This window comes from Myxocyprinus asiaticus, chromosome 13 (assembly GCF_019703515.2).
Source record: "Myxocyprinus asiaticus isolate MX2 ecotype Aquarium Trade chromosome 13, UBuf_Myxa_2, whole genome shotgun sequence".
NCBI classification, from domain to species: Eukaryota; Metazoa; Chordata; class Actinopteri; order Cypriniformes; family Catostomidae; genus Myxocyprinus; species Myxocyprinus asiaticus.
In genome coordinates, this window is record NC_059356.1 from 25,348,915 (window position 1) to 25,372,204 (window position 23,290).

General features: G+C 38.8%; 1 protein-coding gene across 1 annotated transcript in view; it reads left to right on the forward strand.

The window, feature by feature from the left end:
* LOC127450157 (caskin-1-like) overlaps window positions 1-23,290 on the forward strand; it is a 168,538-nt gene that overhangs the window by 108,229 nt on the left and 37,019 nt on the right. The window contains exons 3-6 of the mRNA XM_051714002.1: window positions 10,418-10,515; window positions 14,495-14,640; window positions 16,772-16,867; window positions 16,990-17,120. Of these exons, the coding sequence (XP_051569962.1) occupies window positions 10,418-10,515; window positions 14,495-14,640; window positions 16,772-16,867; window positions 16,990-17,120 (471 nt within the window). The remainder of the gene's footprint in view (window positions 1-10,417; window positions 10,516-14,494; window positions 14,641-16,771; window positions 16,868-16,989; window positions 17,121-23,290) is intronic.

Sequence of the window (23,290 nt, forward strand, 5' to 3'; positions counted from 1 at the left end):
GCTCTGAGCAGCTCTTTGTCTGCTTTGGTGGACAGCGGAAAGGAAGCGCTGTCTCCAAACAGAGGATCGCCCACTGGGTCGTTGACACCATCGTGATGGCATATCACGCTCAGGACGTGCCGCCCCCAGTGGGGTTACAAACCCACTCTACTAGGAGTGTAGCAGCCTCCTGGGCCCTGACCAGTGGCGCCTCTTTGGCAGACATCTGCAGAGCAGTGGGCTGGGCAACACCCAACACCTTTGCGAGGTTCTACAATCTCCGGGTTGAGCCGGTTACGTCCCGTGTATTTTCAGGTACGAGCAGGTAAGTTCCAGGACAGCTGGCCAGGTGTACCGCTTGCGCATAGCACCTTTCCCCTCCCTTGAGGTGAAGACGTGCACTTTTGACTCCCAGTCGTGTTCACAAGCTGTGATCCCTGGCTGAATTTCCTCCTTAGCCCTGTGGCAGACGAGTTTGCGGAGAAACCCGCTGCCGGCCCAGTACGTGTGCTAATTAGGCCCTGTACTGCGGTAGGTGCTCCACATGTGCTGGTTCCCCGTAGGTGACCCCATGTGATATCTTCCGCTAAATTGATTCCCTGTCGGTAAACTGCGTCCTCCTTGGGCAGAGGCCCCTCTGCCCCCAGTCACCATGTACCAACATTATGCCACAAACGCTGTGGATTGAGCTTAACTTGTATTGAACCCGGAATATTCCTTTAATGACCGCATGCACTCCACAAGTTTGTGCAAAACTTGATGATCCATGTTATCCCAGCATGATTTGAGGAAGTTTCAAAGAGCATCTTGTTTCTTTGGAAGCAAGGATAAATTACTTTTCGTACAAAAAGTTAACATGCTCAATGTTACAAAATTTGCTTATTTGATTAATGACTGATAGAGCAGAATCTTAAATATTTCTTAGTCCTTTTTGTGTCATAACATTTCTGTTTTACATCTTTCAAAATTCTAAAACTTTGTTAATTTCAAGGTTTAAAATACATTTGGATGTGTACTCACACCCCCACCATTGTATGTCACCAATAATTCCCATTATGATGTTGCATGCAACCACATAACATGAGCAGCTCTTGTACTCTAACAAGGGACACAAACACTTTAGCTGAGCAGATATTGTTCAGGTTTTGTGATAGAAGAATGTGTTAGATAATGAGAATAATTGAGAAAAAAAAAAAAAAAACTCCTTTATAACCATATAAACTTATTGCTGAGGTCCTCTAAACAAACACAGCTTGTGCAGCTGTAACTCAGTGACAGGATTAATGATGCAATTCATTTATTGGATTCGTTACCACACTCCGTGAGCATTAATACAGTCTTAATTGTTCTGTCTAAACCCAATCAGTTAATTATTACTTTTTTTATTTTCACCGCAACTCCGCAGTTTTTCCCTTGCAGTTCGTCATCCTATTTCTCTGACTTTTAATATCCAAAGTGTTCTGCTGTTGCTGCCAGTCAATATAATGTAATGTCAATTTCATGAAAGCTCCACTCTCACACTCTGGCTTGCTTTGGAAACATAACTCTGAATAAAATGTTGAATTTTTGTGTGCATGTCATTAAATAAAAAATAAAAAAAATCAGATGGTACTGACTCTAAATTCTGATCTGATTTAAAATGCAGATAAACGCAGATCTGTGTTTGCACATTCTGCTGTATATTAATGCACAAATTTGCAGCATTACTTGGCAGTTGTAAACAGCCAGGAGTTAAGCTTAAGAACTGTATCACTTCACAAAAGAATAGTTTATTTTGACAGTTAATTTGAATACATATATAAACCACTCGAGGATGTGGACAGAGACTATTTAGTGTGAGACAGAGCACTTGTAATAAAATGAATGATGAAATTTTGAACGCCCAATATTGCAGATGTAGAAAAGGAAGTCCCACCTTGTGGATAAAAGAGCTAATCACCTTTTAGATACTGACATCACCTGTCGGTCAACTCGAGAACGCACCTGAAAAATAGCGTTTTTTTCTTAGCGTGAACAGCTAAAGAAACGCAATTTATTACACCATTGTTGTCACATTCTACTGCTGATTTGAAATATATTCTTTGATCGTAATCTTGAACAACCATTTTGGAGATTTTAATGTTTTCCCATTCAAGTCGATACAGTAGGAGCTGTACTTCTATGCCACTTCCACACTGTCCAAAGAAAATAGCTGACCGGGAGCATTCCAAAGATGGCCACCAAGTGGACTGACCTGCATTGAATTTGAATTGCTTTGGATTTTACCACAACTAAAGGGGGTGTGTACCTTCCTTTGGTAAAATCACATTTTTTATGAACAAAGCCCATAAAAAGAAGACCCTATAGCTTACAGACAATGTCTTGATATAGCATCACCTTAGTGTGTATATTCTGAAATCACTTTGTGGTGAGATGTCATAATCTTCTGCATGTTACAGCATCCTTAATTACCATCCCTTTTGCTTGCTGTCCTCAGTAATTGAGGCAACACACATCTTGTGACGATAAATCTTAAGTGTTCACATAAGAGGTTTAATGTTCTCCTAATCTGAGATTGTACCCTTACATGGGAGCAGTAGAGCAGCAGTGGTGAGGATTTGATTTATGAAGAAGGAAGAGCTTGTCGTTGCTCCCTCCCACCTTTAATAAATGGATATGAAAGCTGGCTTCATTGGAAAGTAATACAGAGAAAGAGAAAGAGGGAGATATTTCAGAAACTGAAATTACCACCACAGGCATTGTTGGATTGCCTTGTTTGATGATATTTACTTGGAGATAAATGAATGAGAGGTAGCGGCGCTGGAGGCATGGTGCTTGATATGCCTGTTTTATTACTCATTATAAAACTGATCTGGCTGCTTAAAGCCAAGCGGGTGAGATCATTGATGCATAAGGAGTCTATTCCATTTTAAAGCTTTTTCGATTTTAAAATACTTTCAATGAATCTAGCTAATTTTGCAGAGACAACTAAAATTAAGCCATTCGTTGGTTGATTCCCTCCAAAAGAGTAAACACTGTGTTTCTGTGGTGCTATCAATGCATTCCTTCATTTAAGTATCCAGACCGGCCTGACACATTAACTTTGGCTCAACCAGTGGTGTGAGTTTGGGACAGGACTACTTGCTTGTCCAACCAATGGAAGACACGGTTAGTGTTCAGGAAACCTGTTTGAAAATAGCCATTTTTGGTGTTCCGTTTGGTGACGCAATTGGCACAGAAATTACAAACTATAGCTTTAACAAACACAAACCTTTCAAATGAACTAAAGGTGGAGGTCAGCAGTAGGGTCTGCTGTGCTTGTAGATGTGCAGCTGTGCTGCAATTCACTGGAGTAAAAGGTTGTTTATGTTTATTTTACGTGGTTGTCAAATTTGGCCATTTAACCAGTGAAACGTATACATTAATGTGCATTATTGTGTCGTTTGGAAGGGGGGCAGACAGCTTTAGTGACGGTACATAATTATATATTTAGAGTCCCCTGATAGATATGAACAATCCAGTGAAGTGTTGATAAATCATCTAAGTCTGCCTTGAGGGCACAATTGTTCTCCCAATATCATATTCCACAAGGGTCCATGTATAATATGTTTCTCTGTATAATGAGTCATTATGACTTGAATGGGATGTTTAAAGCCACATTAACAATAACGTATTCAGCAGCAACTACTTTTGAATGCAAAATTAAGTTAATGTGTTATAATTAAAAATTGTAAGAGACTTGGTGGAGCAAAAATAAAAAAGGAATACTTCATTCTGATTAATCACTTGTCACATTCTGTGGTCAATTATTTTTGCATAATGAACACTGAAAAATATAATTGACTATTGTCCCATATGCACAGTTTGCATTTGGAAACATGTTTTCTTACTCTCATTACATGATAATGATGAAATACAACAGATGATTGTAACAATATATTAGCAGGTATGTTGCGTTGTGAATGGAGAAAGTTCACGCTAATGGCAATTCCTCTGGAGGCGATGCCTCAGGCTTTAGTACCCTCATTAAGAAAAGTAGGTCAGGCAGTATGTGTGAGTGTATATGTGTCTGAATGAAAGACAGCTCACCTCTGTCTTGCCTTAAAGTGTCAGGTGAGAAAGAAAGACATACACATACTGAATATGAAGTGACAGGGCCTACTGTATCTGACCTCATAACAGAGAAAGTGAAGAAAACAATGGATATTCAATGGCCTGTGGTTTTGCATTTCAAGCCTGCGAGACAGGGGAAATAGTGAGGTTTGATGGGGAGAATGGGGTTTTGTGGCCCATCCTCCAGCATGCTCTACTGGAGCGATATAGTGAAAACTGCACACTAGTGACAAAGAGAGTGGGAGAGAGATGGGTCAGGCAGAGTTCCTGTTTGTTTAGTATTCCACTCTGAGTCGCCTTCCTCTCACTCCAAAGAGTTTATTTTCACAGTGGCACTGACAGCAAGAACCTCACAACCGTCGCCATGGTTACAGCATATTTCATGCACCAATCATGGAGAGCAAGCTGTAACAGAAAATCCAATGAGAGGGTTGCGTGTGCTCCACTTAGAAAAACCATGTGCACTGTTGAGTTAAGAGCACTGGATCTCACCCTACTGAACCCCACTGCACACTCCAATGGACATGTACTGATTTCATAATGCACTGTGGCAAAACACTTATTATAAGTGTTAGGATTAATACAACTAAAGTAAAGAATGATCTCCATACTGCTGACTCTTGTCTGCTGAGCCAATGATGTTTCAAAGTTTCAAACAGAAAAAAGTTTTTATGGCGTCACAATAGGTCTGCTCCAAAACTGAGTGAGCTGCCTTGCTTACACAGGCAGCTGTCTTCTATAGCACATCCTTAATGAAATTATGCCTCATAAGAGAGCGATTTGGAATGCTCTACATCGGCGGCAGCTCCATGCATCATTCAAATAGCGCTCCTCACGCGCATCACATAAGACTTGACTCGCAACTGATTTCAATACAGGTTACACGAGAGAAACAACGGGATCTTCTAATAAGCATAAATACGCACAACTCACACACACATTTTGGGAAAAATAGTTTCATATTAAATTGCTATTTATCGATACTTTTCAATATTGAATGAATAATAAGTATATTTATGATCTAAATTATTATTATGGGATCACCTACCTGAGGAAGGATACATACGATGCTACCTTAAAATTTGACCAAAACGAGATATCTTAGAAGGCAGCATAATTAAGAGACCTACTTTTTGGAACAGTACTCATCGGGAGTATGCCTATGATGTCTTAAAATGCTGCCTCTGGAGGAAGATCACTAGGTTTGACCCAGTGTTTACAATTTTTGGAGGAATCAACCTACGAATGGCCCCTGAACACTTCCTACGAAGAAGGAGTCCAAAAGGAAGGTGTTTTTGAATTTGTTTCAGTTGTTCGTAACAGCTCACCAGGGCGAACTTTTATGAAAAATTATTATTGGCTGCTAAACACCTGCTTACTGCATTTGGTCCACGTCATTGGTTGGTTTGACCTGGAGCTCCACCTACTCTGAGGCCTACAGCTAATTCCCATTCAGTCAGTTAAGATGAGTCGACATGAACACAGCATGGATGGTGTGCAGAGATATTAGCAAGGTGGTGCAAATTTACCTACATCTGTACGATCGTTCGTGTACAGACATTTTCCAAGAACGTCATGCAACTTTTTTTGTTTAATTAGACTACAAAAGGAATCAAATCTACTCAGATACTCTTAAGTGCCCATTCACTCTGTTGTTTGATATTCTGCTTCACTCATGTGCCATCTGCAGCCGAAAGCCATTTACACATCTGCCCAAAGTAAAATATGCCTCTTTTATCATCATTCTTTTGTCTGTATTCTGCCCATTAATACTCTTTTGTATACCCATCTTTGCAGTAGTACCAGTGTCATTATAAATTACAATAAGAGAGTGTAATTGCCGCATATTATGGCTGTGTATAGCATTAGCGCCATGAATGTACCAGGTAAACATTCAAAATTACACATTACGTACTGCATATTTATTTCTAAAACCTCATGCGACTACGCATCCTCATGTGCGTACATTGTGTTTTGTCTTTGTTATACACTATTCATAATTTCATTTCATTTTAACTGACTGATCTCAGTTCAGGAGTCTCTGGGCTGTCATTAAAGGGTTAAACTTTTGAAACATGGAGTCATGTGGCAAAACATGACGCCGATCTCAGTGAAATGTATCTTTGGGAGAAACGCCAACAAAACTACATCTGGTAAGAAACCTTGAGTTTTTACATTGAAACCTGTTTGTATCAAAAGAGTAACATCTCTAGTTTCATCTGATATGCCAATTTAAAAATATCATTTTCGAGATAATATATTTATCTCGAAACAGCACACTGTTGAACACAATGACCTCCTACGAGGACAATGAGACTTATTACCTCAGAAATCCTATATTTACTGTGCATTATCACTTTAAGAGTCAATAGGTACATCCAAAAGCTGGAAAATGTTGCTTTCAGAGACTGTATACGGAGTTAGGATGAAAATTGTTCTGAGACCAATGCAGTCAATCAACACACTGGAGGTTAAGTCATCCACTAATTAGGGAGAAAGTGAGCATCCTAATTTTTACATTTTTATTTTAATATTTTTTTTATTTTTGTGCTTTTCCCAATACACATTGTTCCAAAGCAGCTTTACAGAAAATCAGTCTGTAATATCTTAAAAACACGAATAACCAACACTCCTGGAAACATAATAAATAATTTTATTAAAGAAGGCTGACTTTCTATAGCTTGGTATTATTAAAAATTTAAGCCCGCTGTCCACCTATGAGGACATACATTTTTAGGAAAACTATTTGCTCTTGAATTGTGATTATGACTTTATAAATACTTATTCTCTCTATTACTAAGAACCTGCTATTTTATGATATCGACACTTTTACTCTAATGCATCTTTTTAAGAACAATACATTTTAATGCTTGTATTACAGACCTACCTACATATATACACTTATTCCAGAATGTAACTTGCACGGTAAGTCACCTGAAAGAGCATTGGACATAAAATTGGAGGACCACAGTTCAAGTCCAGCCATGAAGTTGGCTGTTGGTCCACAAAATTTGATTTTTCATTTTGCTTCTGCATTTTAAAACACTATTGGTTAGTTTTTGGTGTTGATTTTGTAAATATGTCTTTTCTTAACATCTTATTTTTATTGTAAAACACTAATGGTTAGGTTTAGGCATTGATTTGGTAAAGATGTCTTTTTTAACATCTCATTTATATTGTAAAACACTATTGGTTAGGTTTAGGGGTTGATTTGGTAAGGGTGTCTTTTTTAAATGTCTCATTTATATTTTAAAACACTATTGGTTATGCTCAGGCTGAAGTTTTAGGTTAGGGAGGTATGTTATAAAAACATCCATCTAAAATCCACCTTAAAACCTTGTCTGAATATGACACCATTTTACTTGATTTTGGCGCCCCCAGCTGGACATTTCACTGGAAAACTGTAGTCAAACATGTTATACAGCACATAAATATTGAATTGCAAAAATTTTGTCATGTTCACGTAAATTTCATGAGATCAGGCTGAAAATGAAGAGCAGTGGTGCTCGAGTCTCAAGAGGTTAAATCATTGATTTAGCTGATCAGTTGATTTCTACGATTTATGAAGTACATAGCCTGAAGTGTCTTGATTTTTTTTTTTTTACTTCTTTTTTTAAATAAGTCAAAATACTCAAGACTGGAATGAGGGAAATGTATGTGTGCATTTTTTTATTTTTATGAGTTTGTGTTTGGCAAGCCACAGCTGTGTTTTGGTTAAGCATTCAAGTTGGAATGATTAAATCATGTGTATACAAACACACACAATCTGCTGTCTAAACTGTAATCACATATTCTTACACTAGTAGACTTCAACTATTTATCAGAAACAGCTGAGCAAACATGCTTACAGTGACACACTCACTGATAAATGAAGTTCTGACTGTAGGTTCTTCAATAGGCTCCTCACATGGGCGGACTTAGGCAAAGGTAGGCATCTGCCTAGAGCCCCCAGAAGCCAAGGGGCCACTAAAAATACAAATAATATGCTTTGTTATTATCATTAATGCTAAATAACGTTTGCTGAAATTTTAAATATCACTGTTACTACACCGATATGATTGATATTGCTGTTATTTTCACCACCATCAGTGCAAGCAACCCCCTTCCCCCTCATATCAGGCTGTAGTGGAATATTCCAAGGTTTTTATGCGTCTACACAAGTTCGTAAACAGGTGAAAGTTAGCCAAACTGCTCGGACAGTTTTGTGTGATTTCACAGTATACTCTGTTGCAAGTTACTAATTAAGCTACATTGTTACTAGTTCAGTTTGGTTTGAATTTGTGGAGAGAATTATTTTTTATAGAGTCGAGATTTCCTAAGTTAACATTGTCTTTCCAAATGGCTCAGATTGCTGCACAGCCTGCACCGCCACCTGCCACTGCGTCCACGAGCACAGCACTCACTATAGTCACCAATACCAAGTGTTGAGGATGCTTATGATCTGGGCATTGACACTCGTAAATAAAAACAAAAATAAAAAATGATCTGACAGTTGACTTGTTTTTGCCCTATTTAGCAGCGTAAATCTAGCAAACTTTTAATTTTTGTTTTCAAATGTAAAAGTTGATCAAACCCTTCTGGAAACATGCAAAGCCAACATTTAGTCTAATAATTTGGATATAATTCAGGGTCAAGTTGAGGGGTGGAGGGAGAAAGAAAAAAGGTAGTGTAGTGGTATATACTGTATTGTAGCTCATAGTAGCCAGATTGTGTTTTTATAATGTGTTGTCAGACATTATTAACAGCTCTGGAATATCTGGAAATAAAGCGAATCAACAGAGTAAAATAGTGAAGTCTTCCTCAGATGCCATGTGTGTTGTTTACACAAGTGTTGTAGGAAAATTACGTTGCTGTGGAGAAAGCTGCTTACTGACCGAGACACATGTATACGGGAGTAATGTATGCCGCCTATTCAGTGCATATAAATGGGAACGCTGTTTTCTGGCAATAACCCACTTTCTGGTGTCCATGTAACCATAGTCAGTGATATCTTTCAGGGCGTAGGAATATTTTCCCCATACCATTCCATAAAAAATGAAATAATAATAGTAATAATAGTAATAAAAATGCTTACAGCACATTTAAGAGAAAATCGACCTAAATGTGTGTCATTGAAGAGGGCCCCATGTACTTTGCCTAGGGCCCCCAAATCACTAAATCCGCCCCTGGCTCCTCATATTAAGTTTTTTTGTTGTTAAAAACTTTCTCCATCCCAATTTAATATGCATAGACTAAAGTAAGCCACTTATAGGTTGATTTCTCCCAAAAGTGTACAGTAAACACAATGGCACTGTCAAAACTTTGCTCTGTTTGTTTGAGCATTCTGACCAGGCTAACATAACATTGTTGGCCCAACCAAAGATGTTGAGAGTGTACAGGAAACCTGCTTGAACACAATTATTATTTTTGCAGTTCCGTTTTGTGACGCTAGTGGTGCAGAAATCTTGTGCAAGTCAACAATGGCTTTTTTTTTAAATGGCTCGAAAACACACCACATCAGAAAGTGACAGGGTCTTTTCTGAGGATAATAACTATAAGAACACTCTGCGCCTGCATATCTATTTAGGTTCTCGTACAGATATCAATGCTGACAGCTCAATCTCCTAAAGCCAAACCTGTGAAATAGCTTTGGCCCTGATCACCCTCAACCTTATCAAATAGAAATCTTTTTTTAATGTGTATCTCATTGAAAGTTTTGAAATCTCATTTCCTTTTTTTCCCTTATGTTCTCCCACAGGCCCATCAGCAAGGCTTAAGTAGCCCTTCAACATTAGACCTGTGTTCGTTTGAACTGAAATTATACTGGATGTCATTTAAGATTATCATTAATTGTATTATTACAATGATCTACTCTTTAAAAACAATCAATACTGTGGGTGAAAAACTAGATTGAATGTATTTATAAAAGAAATCCAGATGGGATGTTTAGCAAAAGTCATTTGCATTCTTTGTTGGGTGGAATTTAATCACCATAGAAGCTCAACAAGTATGAAATTTCACTTACTAGTAAAACACTGTCATTTATACAAATTTTAAAGGAAAGTTACAATTTACAGGTAACAAGACTTACAAACTTCAAATACTCCTGGTTGGGAATCACAGACCAAGCTGACCAGAGGCATGGTACAGAAGAAAGTTGGAGAGTCTGTTACCAATTCATATCTGTTACGTGCTGCTAGCCAACAGTAATATCCCATATCCCATATCTTCTGGATGACAATGCAACATAGCCAGATGGGATTCAGCTCAGAGGCAGCTTTGTGACTCATAATTCTTTGGATCTATGTCCTGTTTATGTCAATCTAAGCACTGATGTTGATTGCTTGTGTTTGTGGATGTGTTACAGATTTTCACCACTGCACCATGCAGCACTCAATGGAAATGTGGAGCTTATATCCTTGCTGTTGGAGTCTCAGGCCTTAGTGGACATCAGAGATCAGAAAGGTAAGACACACAAACCAGCAACAAAGTTCTATGAAATATATGAAAACTGCTAGGACTTAACGATATGATGGTATATATTGTGCAGTGTTTGAAATAGTGATTCAGCTGCCATTTATATGATGGTATAGCTGCAAAAATCTGGCACAAAGCAGGAAACTGTAGTCCACTCTACAAAATATGCTGCAGAAGGGCACGTTCATTGTGGACAACTTCACTGATTAAAATGGGAGCGATTTTTGACAGGCTACACAAAAAAGAAGAAGAAAGTAAGGCTTAATGTTAATTACATAAGGGTACAAAATCAAAAAGGCAGGCTGCAATTCTGGCTTCCAGTGTAAATGAATTTCGATCAGTGAGTCCAACGAGCATTAATTGACATGACGTTATGAATGCCTCAAGTGGGAGCTTTCTATTTTCTCTCACAGGGGAGCAGCTTTTCTGTATCAGAGGTTTTGCAAGCCTTATTTCTAAATATATAATCTGGAAGCCTCATTTCTAATCTTCATTTGTTTTTAACAATTCACACTAAGTAGATTTTAATGGATGCACCAGTCAACTTGTTTGGAGAACCTCTACTCGCTCCCTAAGATGGACTCTTAAAATCAGCTAGTGCATTTAAGAATTACCATCCATAATCAAATTAGCAGCAAATCCACTGAACGGCGAACCAACCAGACTTTATTTAGTATTTGTTGATCAGAATGAAGAAGGTATGTCAGTAACAATACCTTCAATACAACAAAACTTTAACAAGGATATGATTTGTATGATGTAGGCCTACGATTGTTATGCCAGTAGCCACGTTAATGACTAGTTGCTAACTGGTTAAGTTAGCTGACCAAATATCTGGATTTATAATTATCCATTGATAATTTGTAGTAGGGATGTGCACATTTACCATTTGTACCATTCGGTTAAATGTAAGGTTTCACAAACAGTTATTCTGGTTTTCACCGGGAGTCGGTACGTGGAAATAAAGAATGTTTATTGCAATGGAATTTCCTCAAACTCTACTCAGAATAGCAGCACAGTGAGCTATGAGCCTAAATAGCTCAATACATAGGTCTTAAAATGATAAAATCTCACATTAAAGTCAGACAAAAATTATCAAACTGTCACTGCCTGTATATGTGCTCTGCCTGTGCTGGTTCACATTTCCATGTATGTCATGTGCATGAGTTAAACAGCCTTGATTTTTTTAATGGTTTAAAATCAAATGGCATTGAACTTGTCTAATTATTGTAGGCTACTTAAGTCTGCACACCAGAGCAAAGGGGAAAAACACTGTCTTACCATTTATCAAGCATTGAAACTATGCTTTGGTTAAAACAACCTGGAATCATGTTTAATGGTGTAACAGACATGAACCCCAACGCAGGTGTTTCGAGATGCATTTATAAAAATGTAAGCTATTTTTAACTATACTCTGTGATCCTACGATGGCATTTTATTGCCTTGTTAAATAAAAGGAAAAATTATGATTTTGAGAATAAACTCGTAATATTTTGCGAATAAAGTAAAATTTACGAGGATAAAGTTGAAGCATTGAGATTAAATTCCTATGAGAATAAAGTCAAAATTATTAGAATAAAGTCATAGCACTTTGAGATTATAGTCATTATATTTTGAGAATAAAGTAAATATTACGAGAATAAAGTCGTAGCATTGTGAGAATAAAGTAGAAATATTTAGAGAGAAAAAATCTCAATATTAGGCCATACAGAGCATCATTATCACAACGATAGAACAGACGCTGAACCAGCAGCTTAATTAATGCAAGAGATGGATGTGGAGGATGTAGTTAAATCATACTATATAGGATAGGATTTAGCAATAAAGAAATCCTTGGTCTTTTGGCACATCAGCACAGAGTTATTAGTTTCCGGACACTGTAGCGGTTATTTAGGAAATTTAATTTATTCAGGAGAAAGAACCAGACAGACATTTGCGCAGTCCTGCTTGGCATGGGTGATGCTTGGTCTGCTTTTATGCTGAGTTTTCCTCTCTAAACAATACTGTAACTGAGGGGAACTTACCACATACAATGTCTTGAAATGGACCTAAGTAATTCACAGCAGTTCCAATTATTTTTCGTTTCCCTTGAGTTTGAGCCTATATCTCGCGCCTCCCTTGAAAGGCACCCACCGGCTGAAAACTCAAGTACTAATGCACGCACAGCTGATTCATTAACAGAAAGCTTGCAAAAACTTCCCACAAATTCAGCTCAGTTGCAAAGCCAAGCTATCTCCCTGGTTAGTGATGTTATATGTAAAGACCCAGATGATCCATTTTGCTGTTGTCCACCACATCACTTTGATGTTGCTTTCCTTTCGATTTATGCTCAAAATATTACGACATTAATTTCATAATGCTTTGACTTTATTCTCGGAATTTGTACTTTATTCTCAATATATTATGATAAATGACAATTGCAGATTTAGGTTGTTAAATGACTTTGATTTTATTGTTAGTGTTAGTTTCTGCACTATGAACAATGAGCCGACAAGTTGGCTAATTCTCGCTTTGATCCTCCGCAATGTAAATGAAAACGTATTTGATTTGTTTATTGTGTGCCTGATGTTTGCTCATATAAAGTTCTGAACCGGTGTCAGTGTTGCACTTAATATAATTATTATTTGACAGGTAGGGTGGTCATTTTTTTAAGCCATGGATGTAAGGATTCTTCTTATTTTTATATTTTAATATGGCCTGTGGGCTAAGCCCCGGATGACACTGAAGTCTAGCGACGCCCCTGCTTCATGCCATCACAAATGACACAAATTAAGATTTTTAAAATAATATTTCTGCTCTGTAGGTCCATAGTGAATGGTGACCAGAACTCTGAAAGTCCAAATATCACATAGGCATCATAAAAGTAATCCATATGACTCCAGTGGTTTAATGAATGTCTTCTGAAGTGATCCAAACACACCAAGTGAGAACACACCAAAATGTTATTCCTTTTTCACTATAAATCTTGACAGCAGTCTCTTTGGTGATCGTGATTTCAAGTTCGATTACACTTCCTATAGCGCCAAATAGAGCTCTGCACATGCATCAAGCTCTAAGAAGTATAATCGAGCTTGAAATCATAATCGTGCATAGAGACCGCAATGGCATGATGTACAGTGGAAAAGGAGTTATATTTTGGTTTGTTCTCACCCAGATCCGCTTGGATCGCTTCAGAAGACATCGATTAAACCACTGGAGTTGTATGGATTACTTTTATGCTGCCTTTATGTGATATTTGGACCTTCAGAGTCCTGGTCACCTTTCATTTGCATTGTATGGACCTGCAGAGCAGATATATTCTTCTAAAAATCTTCATGTGTGTTCTGCAGAAGAAAAAAAGTCATACACATCAGGGATGTCATGAAGGTGAGGAACTATTCCTTTAATATACAATTCAACTGATGTGCGGTAATACCATGACAGGTATGCAAATGTGCATATATCAGCTATTTTACAATTGCCAACTTACTCTTCTTGCTCTTGTGGTATTGCTTAATTTTACAATGGCTTTAAATGTGGCTGATCAAATCACATATATAATGTTTTACTGTTTCAAGTGTAGTTTTTTACTCAAGTGTTATATGATGTGAAACAGCTGTTTTTGTACGATGCCAGACTGTCTTACCTTTTGCTTTGGATCCATCAAGTTCCTTTAATTTTTAAGTATTAAAAAACTAGATTAGCAAAAATAGATATGACTACATGGTTATGTAATATACACATTTTACATTTTGGGGTTGAATTTCCAGCTAAAATAAATATATTTTGTAATATATTGTTACCTTGCTTTTAAATTACTCATACCGTGATCCAGAAGTCCAGATCAAAATGACCAAGTCAACAGGTGGCATTTTTCAAATCAAGCATATAACATAATTTAAGCAACATTGCTTAGGATGTCTCTTGTTCACTTTTAGGAATCTGAGTTGCATATACTGAATATTAAAGGTCTTTCCTTGTTTTCCAGGAATGCGACCTTTGCATTATGCAGCATGGCAGGGCAAGTCCGAGCCTATGAAGTTGCTGCTGAAGTCAGGCTCCTCAGTGAACGGTCAGTCTGATGAGGGTCAAATCCCCCTGCATCTAGCTGCTCAGCACGGACACTATGATGTCGTGAGTACACACTGCCATAACACTGCGCTCACTGTTCTTTAAAAACTCCACGTGAACACTGCCGTATGGTAATAGATCAGACATGCGTTTATGGATGCTGACAACTTGGAAGCAGAACCTGACGAGCAGATGCTTTGAAGCTAGAGCATCCCACACACATGCATTTGATTTGAATGCAGGAGGCAGATACTTCACCTTTTCCTCAGCTTCACTGTTATTCCCACTCTAACACTTGTTAAAGAGGCAGTTTGAGGAGATACTGTGGCCTTTACTCTTTATCTCCTTTAAAGACTTTGTTCATGTTTAAACATGAGCTGTGAATACAGCCTTATTTTTGTATGACACTATTACAGGTAGGACTATTTGCCAACAGTCTTGATAGTGAGGAACACGTGACTCCAGTACATCCATCATCGTCAGACACTTTAGTAATGCTGTACACATAAGCAGAGGCACAGCAGGATGAGAGAAGGGTTAGACATAAAGGGTCTCATGCACAAAAAATAGTGAAGTGTTCTTATTTGTGGAGAAAAGGTTCTCACACAATATTTCCACCGGATTCGTAGCTGGTGCGAACGCCCATAAATTTGTTCCTACCCTTGCTCTAATGTTAATGAATTTGTATTATTCTATATGAAGGAGCAAGTGCCCAGAGTTAGCAATTAGCATAATACATGACCAAACCATCTCCAAATAATGTTTTCTTTCTATCGCAGATTGAGGTCTATTACACACATCATTATTGTTACTTTGTAAAAATAAAATATAGACAAAAACATTTCGGCTTAGCACATTCCATGTTTCAAAGACCACCATAAGTCTGTGATGGTTGCGTATGTGGTTTGAGTTTGTTCAAAATTATATCTTAAATGTAAGTGTGAAATTACTGATGAATAATGACTTCGGTTTGTAGAGGAGAGGTGAATGAGTGCGTACATGTGAAATCTTTCAACATACCAGCATCTAGTGGTCTTAAAATTGCTTACAACTGGCTATATATTTCAGGAAAAAAAACAGCTGTTGTCATTTCTGTGGTTTTGTGGTAATCTCATATAGCAATTATTTATCAAGTTAGTTAATGTCTCAAGCTGTAACTGTTGGGTGCCTTTAAAAGATCAGATATTGTGCTAGATTTTTAAAACGTGACGTCACTGAGCATGTTTACTTGTACATTTTCACACCGATTATGCTAAATGAGCCGACAACATGTGTGGGCATGTAAACACATTAAATGGCATTCCTTTATCATTGTAAGGTCATAAACGGCTTAATAATAAATCAATCAACACGGGTATATTTTTGCCCATTACACCGATTTCGCTTCACATGTAAACTGTCTTTACTGGCATTCTTACAGGCTAATTCAATGTGCGCATGTGTTGTGCACATACCTCTTCACGGATTGATGTCAAAAGAAGAGAGTAACATGATTGTTCCAAATGCATGTAAACGCAAATTTCTTGCTTTGTCAGATTATTATTATTTTTTTTTATCCCCCTTTTCTCCCCAATTTGGCATGCCCAGTTCCCACTGCTTACTAGGTCCTTGTGGTGGCGCAGTTACTCACCTCAATCCGGGTGGCGGAGGACAAGTCTCAGTTGCCTCCGCTTCTGAGACAGTCAATCCGCGCATCTTATCACGTGGCTCGCTGTGCATGACACCATGAAGACTCACAGCATGAGGAGGCTCATGCTATTCTCTGCGATCCACGCACAACTTACCACAAACCCCACTGAGAGTGAGAACCACTAATCGCGACCATGAGGAGGTTACCCCATGTGATTCTACCCTCCCTAGCAACCGGGCCAATTTGGTTGCTTTGGAGACCTGGCTGGAGTCACTCAGCACACCCTGGATTCGAACTCACGACTCCAGGGGTGGTAGTCAGCATCAATACTCGCTGAGCTACCCAGGCCGCTTTGTCAGATTTATTAAATTAAGCAGATTTTTGGAAGTGATTAGCGTATTGGTAAACTTGATAAAGCTGATTAAGCTTTGACTGTCATAATATATTCTAGTCGTCTTGGAGTGTACTACTCAGTACTTTTGAAGAAACGCCACGTGCATATCCAAACTCAAATCAAAGCTCAGTTCTTAAGAGAGAAACTTACAGCTGGTTATCTTTCCTCAGTCTGAGATGCTTCTACAGCACCAGTCGAACCCCTGCATAGTGGACAATGCTGGGAAGACGCCATTGGACCTGGCCTGTGAATTCGGCCGTGTTGGGGTGAGTCAAATGCTGTTGTGCTTTTTTTTGTTATCTTGGTCAAATTACTTCTACCTTCTTCCTGTCTCTAATTGGCTTGTGCCTGCATGTCTTGTGTGTATGATTGTCTGTTTGCCCTGCAGGTGGTCCAGCTGCTACTGAGCAGTAATATGTGTGCAGCTCTGTTGGAGGCCAAGCCCGGAGACTCGACTGATCCCAATGGCACCAGCCCACTGCATCTCGCTGCCAAGAACGGACACATTGACGTCATCAGGTGAGCACTGTGAGCTCATAGACAGAGAGAGTGAATCAGATGCAAATACAGGTGACAGGGCTTAAATGCCTTTCTAAAAATAGAAGTCACACTTTCAGTGTGCTTTTCCAAATCTCAGACTGCCAGTGTCGGGGGCGCAATGTCACACTGCTGTTTACCAAACATTAAAAATCAGACCATCTTTTCAAAGCCACTGAATATCTCTTGGGATGAGGAACCTTTCTCCTTTTTTTTATTTTTTTTTATTTTTATGATTAACATTTTTATTTATTAAAACACAGAAAAACAAAACATAATTATAAATACACAAAATCAACTTTTAACACCCACTACCACCCCTCCTCCTCCCCATTCCCATCCCCAACCCCACCCCAAACCTCAACAAACATCCCTGTGGTCTTAAATGAACACATAAAAGAATACAAAAACAAAAACCAAACAACTAAAAGAGGGAAAAAGAGAAAAAATAAAAAATAAAAAATAAAAATACATATATATAAAAATATAAAAATCACACACACTGACAATTACCCCTCTCTCTCTCCACTATTCCACCCGAGAACCCTCCAAGAATGCTAAATATCCACCCCATTTTCTTACAAACAAATCCGGATTCCCTAGTCTTCTATATGACCCCTCCTCTAAGGCTGCCACTCTCCCCATCTCCGAGCACAACTCCTGAAACAGGGGTGCTCCAACCGACTTCCAACCCCTCAAAATCCCTCAACTCCCAAAATACAGAGTCTGAGGCAAAACGAAACCCGAGTGCCCAAGACATCACATACAAAATTCAGTATTCTCAACCAAGACCCTTGGATCTCAACGCACCCCCAAAAAAAACATGGGTTGTATCTCCTTCCTCTGATTGGCATCGCTAGCAGGTAGGTGTTTCTTTAAGACCAAGCCTATACAGTCTTGAGGGGGTCCAATAGAATCTATGTAAAATCTTGACCTGAATAAGGGGAACCCTTGAATCTCTAGATACAGACTTGACATTTTTTAGAATCCAAGACCACACTCCTTCCTCCAATACCAAGTTTAAATCTTTCTCCCATAATCTCTTCAGAGAAGTTGAAGCTCCATCCCCCAGACTCTGAATTAACAGGGAGTAATACACTGATGCCTCATGACCTTTTCCAAAAGCAGTAATCACCTCTCCCAAAGCATCTGCTACCTTAGGGGGGTGTGTGCTACTCCCAACAATAGTACAGAGCATGTGGCACAGCTGTAAATACCTATAAAACTGAGATCTGGGAATTCCAAAATGATGACCCAAATTCTCAAAAGATCTCAACATTCCACTCTCATACAGGTTGCTGAGTGTAGTAACCCCCCTCACAATCCACTCTGACCAACAGAAAGGGGACTTGTTGATACATAATTTGGGGTTCAGCCATAAGCTTGAGGCAACATTTAAATAAATGTCTGAATTAAACACGTTGGCCACTCTTGTCCAAATCACATGCAAATGTGAAATAACAGTGTGTGACTTAACTTCTCCGATTAGTTTGATAGAAAGGCTTTGCAGTGGCAAAATAGGGGCAAGGAATTCCTGTTTAACAGAAAACCAGGGAGGGGCTCTCTCAGGTGGAAGTGACCAATGGGCCAAATGTCTGAGACCAAATGCATAATAATAAAACAAAATCTTGTGTAGGCCTAGCCCACCTTTGTCAATCGGCCTATGTAATTTACTGAAATGTAGTCTGGGACGTTTACCATTCCAAATGAAGGACTTCGCTATGCTATCAAATTGCTTGAAATAAGAGATGGGGACATCTGTAGGGAGAGATTGTAACAGGTAGTTGAATTTTGGAATACAGTTCATTTTAATAACATTAACCTTCCCTATCATCGATAAATGTAATGAAGCCCACCTGTCCACATTGCTCGAAAACCTTTTTATTAGAGGGTCAAAATTGACTTTAACTAAATCAGACAAATATGCTGGGATACCCAAATACTTAGTGCCCTGTTTAGGCCACTGGAAGGTGCCCGGCTGAAAGGCCGTCACTGGACAGTACTCTGTCAGAGCCAAAGCCTCGGATTTAGACCAACTGACTTTGTATCCTGAGAACTTGGAAAAGAAATTAATAATTCTGTGGAGGCAAGGCATAGATCTAGTAGGGTCAGAGACAAATAATAAAATATCATCCGCATAAAGCAGAAGCTTATGCACCACACCTCCCGCCATCACCCCTGGAAAATCATCCCCCTTTCTTATCGCGGCTGCTAATGGTTCCAGGGCAAGACAGAACAATAATGGGGAAAGAGGACAACCCTGCCGAGTGCCCCTATTCAGTGTAAAATAATCTGAAATTAATCCGTTTGTTTGTACCGCTGCTACAGAGTGTCTATAAAGTAACTTAATCCAACCAATAAATGTACTCCCAAACCCATACATTTCCAAAATCTTAAAAAGATAATCAAATTCTTCTATATCAAACGCCTTTTCGGCATCAAGTGAGATGGCAGCGACCGGAGACTGATCATTCGCTACTGACCACGATATTGATGAAATGCCTAATATTATCAGAAGAGCTACGGCCCAAATAAACCCCACCTGATCTATTTGTATAAGAGATGTCATAACTTTGCTTAATCGATTAGCCAAAATTTTTGGCAATATTTTTACATCTAGCTGGATCAGGGAAATTGGACGGTAAATTTGACACTCGCTTGGATCTTTGTCCTTTTTTAAGAATCAGACTGATCCGAGCTTGTGTAATGGTTGGGGGAATCTTTAGGGATTCCGTATAAACTTCTAACAAAAGTGGAGCCAGTTCTGTAGCATAAGATCTAAAAAAATTCAGCGGCAAAGCCATCTGGCCCCGTTGCCTTGCCTGTGGGTAAGGCCTTAATTACCTCGTCAAGCTCCTCCAATTTTTTTTTTCAGTCGTCAATTTAGGGAGATCTAATGGTTCCACAAAGTTTCTAATATCCTCATCAGTAGACAAAGACATGGAACTATAAACATCAAGATGGAATTCTTTAAAAGCATTATTAATATCAATGGCTGAGGTAAATATTTCACCACCAGCAGATTTCACTGAGGGAATGGTAGAAAAAGACTCTCTCTATTTTATATATCTAGCCAGAAGTTTTCCTGCTTTGTCACCCGACTCAAAGTATGACTATTTTGCACTGAATAACCAAAACTCCACCTTCCACGACAAAATAGTATTATATCTGTATTTCAATCGAGGCCATCAGTTGACATTCGGTGTTTCAGCTCTGCCTCGGCATTTTTAATATTCTCTTCCAACTCCACAAGTTCTCGTGCTTTGGATTTTGGTGAATGAGGCATACTGTATGATTCGACCCCTAAGAACTGCCTCCCAAGCCACGCCCACAGAGGATACTGAGGACCATTTGGTCTTCATATAGACACTGATTTTTTGTTGAAAATCAGGATTTTGTAAAAGGGATACATTAAAGCGCCAACTATATTATATCTTTTTCTCCGTATGTGGCAACACCTCTAAACTCACCAGGGCATGATCTGAAACTAAAATGTTTCCAACTGAACAATCAACAACAGATGAAATGAGGGATTTAGATATAAAAAAAAATCTATTCTAGAATAAATCTTATGGACTGATGAAAAAAATTTATAATCCCTACCAGATGGGTTCAAAAGTCTCCAAATATCTGTAAGGCCAAGATTTTTACACATCCTGTGAAGCCTCAATGTTGCTCTAGGGGGCTTACACACTTTTGCTTCACTATGATCAAGGACTGAGTCCATCAAAAGATTAAAGTCTCCTCCCAATATTATACAATGAGGGGTGCCAGCGGCTTGCAACATCCCTTCAAGATCTATAAAAAAGCCCTGATCATCAGCATTAGGTGCGTATATATTAGCCAAAATCAACCTTTGCCCCTGAATTTCAGCTAAAACAATAATGACACTTCCTAGTTTATCTTTCATCTGTTTGAGACATTTGAATGTTTATTTATAAGTATAATGACTCCCCTACTCTTACTTGAGCCAGCACTAAAGAAAACATGACCACCCCATATCTTCCCAATTTTTTCAGCTTCCTGCGGGGAAAGATGCATTTCTTGAAGAAACACTATATCATATTTCTTACGTTTAAGAAAAGAAATAACCTTCCTTCTTTTTATGGGGTGCCCCAATCAATTCACATTCCATGTGGAGAGAGATAACCCACTCATAATAACATTTGACATTTTGATATAATAAAAAAATTTTAAATTGTGTGTCAAAAACAAAATTATAAAGACCACATTTCAACATTAGTGCAACAATAAAACCCCGAACTTCCCCCCGAACAAAACAAACAGAAAAAAGAAAAACCGTGCGCATGACAGCGCCAACCGGCATCAATCCCTCTAAACTCAAAGAGTCCATGCACACCTACGAGAACCCCCGCGACAACTTTGCCATCATATTGCTCAAGTCCGGTGCTTCTGTGCTAGGCGGAACCAACACAAACAGAAACAAAAATGGCGCCCAGTTTCCTCAGACATTTTCCTAAGTACAGCGAGTTAATCCACTCTGGAGCTACATGAGGAACACCAAATAGCTTACTCACTCTAATGTTTTTATAAAAGACAGTGCTTGCTTGGGACATGTGAACACCCTGCGACCATCCTTTGTTTCTATTCTCAGTCTGGCCGGAATCATCAGAGCAAAAGCGATTTTTCGTTGATGTAAGAGTTTCTTTCATTCCTTGAATTGATCACATTTCTCTCTTGTCGAATTCGCAAAGTCTGAGAACAAGAAAATGTTGTGATTCTTCCAAGAAAGCTTTCCTTTGCTCCTCGCCTCACGTAACACGAGATATTTATTGGATGATCTCAGAAATTTGGCCAGAATTGGTCAGGGCCTGTCTCCCTTAGCCGATCTGCGAGCCGGGACTCTGTGAGCTCGCTCGATTTCCAGCTTGCGGTCTGTTATGTCAAGCAGACTCGGGAAGAGCTCGTCTAGGAATTTCACCATATCTCTGCCCTCCTCCTGCTCAGGAATTCCAACAATTTGGATGTTATTCCTGCGGCTCCTATTTTCAAGATTTTCAAGAATGTATTCCAAATCAACTTTGGTCGCCAGCGTATTATCAGATAATTCCCTCTCCGTTGACTCCAGATAATCCGTTTCTCAACATCTGCCACTCTTGTAACCAACTCAGAGATTTTTGTTTCCACCGCTGTAATCGATCGACATATTACAGTGAGATCTTCTAAGTCAGCAACAACTTTTGTCAGCATCACAAACATGTTGGACAATTGACGCTGAATTTCTCCCGCTGCTCCATTCAAATCGAGTCCCCGGTCTGCAGGCCCAGAGGTTTCAGCTTGAGCACGGAAGTGTCTTTTAATATCTCCAGAGCCCGAGGATTTTGAATTTTTTGACATATTGACTTCAAAGAGCAAATATGTAGCAAGGTGTATCAAATCTCACCGGATTATAACACAGAATAACTAAAAACTAGCAAAGTACGCAGAGCAAGTCGCCTACACATCCGCTTCTCACATGACATCACGTGTCTCACCTTTCTCTTTTTTTAACATTTAATTTTTAATTTAATAGACCACAATAGAAAATAATTTTCTTAATCATTATTTTTGTCTTGTTTTCCAGGTTGTTTTTTTTTTTTTAAAGTATACCCCAGTATATTTTTATTTTTTTACCCCAATGGCAAATAGTCTTTTTCTATTTTGGCCTTCACATTACTACATTTTGATAGATATAGTGCATTCATAAAGTATTCAGACCCCTTCATTTTTATTTTTTTTTTGCAGCCTTATGCTAAAATGCTTTAAATTATTTAATTTTTTTCACATCAATCTACACTCCATACCCCATAATGACAAAGCAAAAAACAGATTTTTGATAACTTTGAAAATATAACATTGACACATTCATAAGTATTCAGACCCTTAACTCAGTACTTAGCTGAAGCACCTTTGGCAGTGATTACAGCCTCAAGTCTTTTTGCGTATGATGCGACAAGCTTTGCACACCTGGATTTGGGGATTTTCTGCCATTCTTCTCTGCAGAGTCTCTCAAGCTCTGTCAGGTTGGATGGGGACCGTCAGTGGACTGCCATTTCTAGGTCTCTCCAGAGATGTTCGATCGGGTTCAAGTCCGGGCTCTGGCTGGGCCATCCAAGACATTCACAGAGTTGTCCCTAAGCCACACTTGTGTT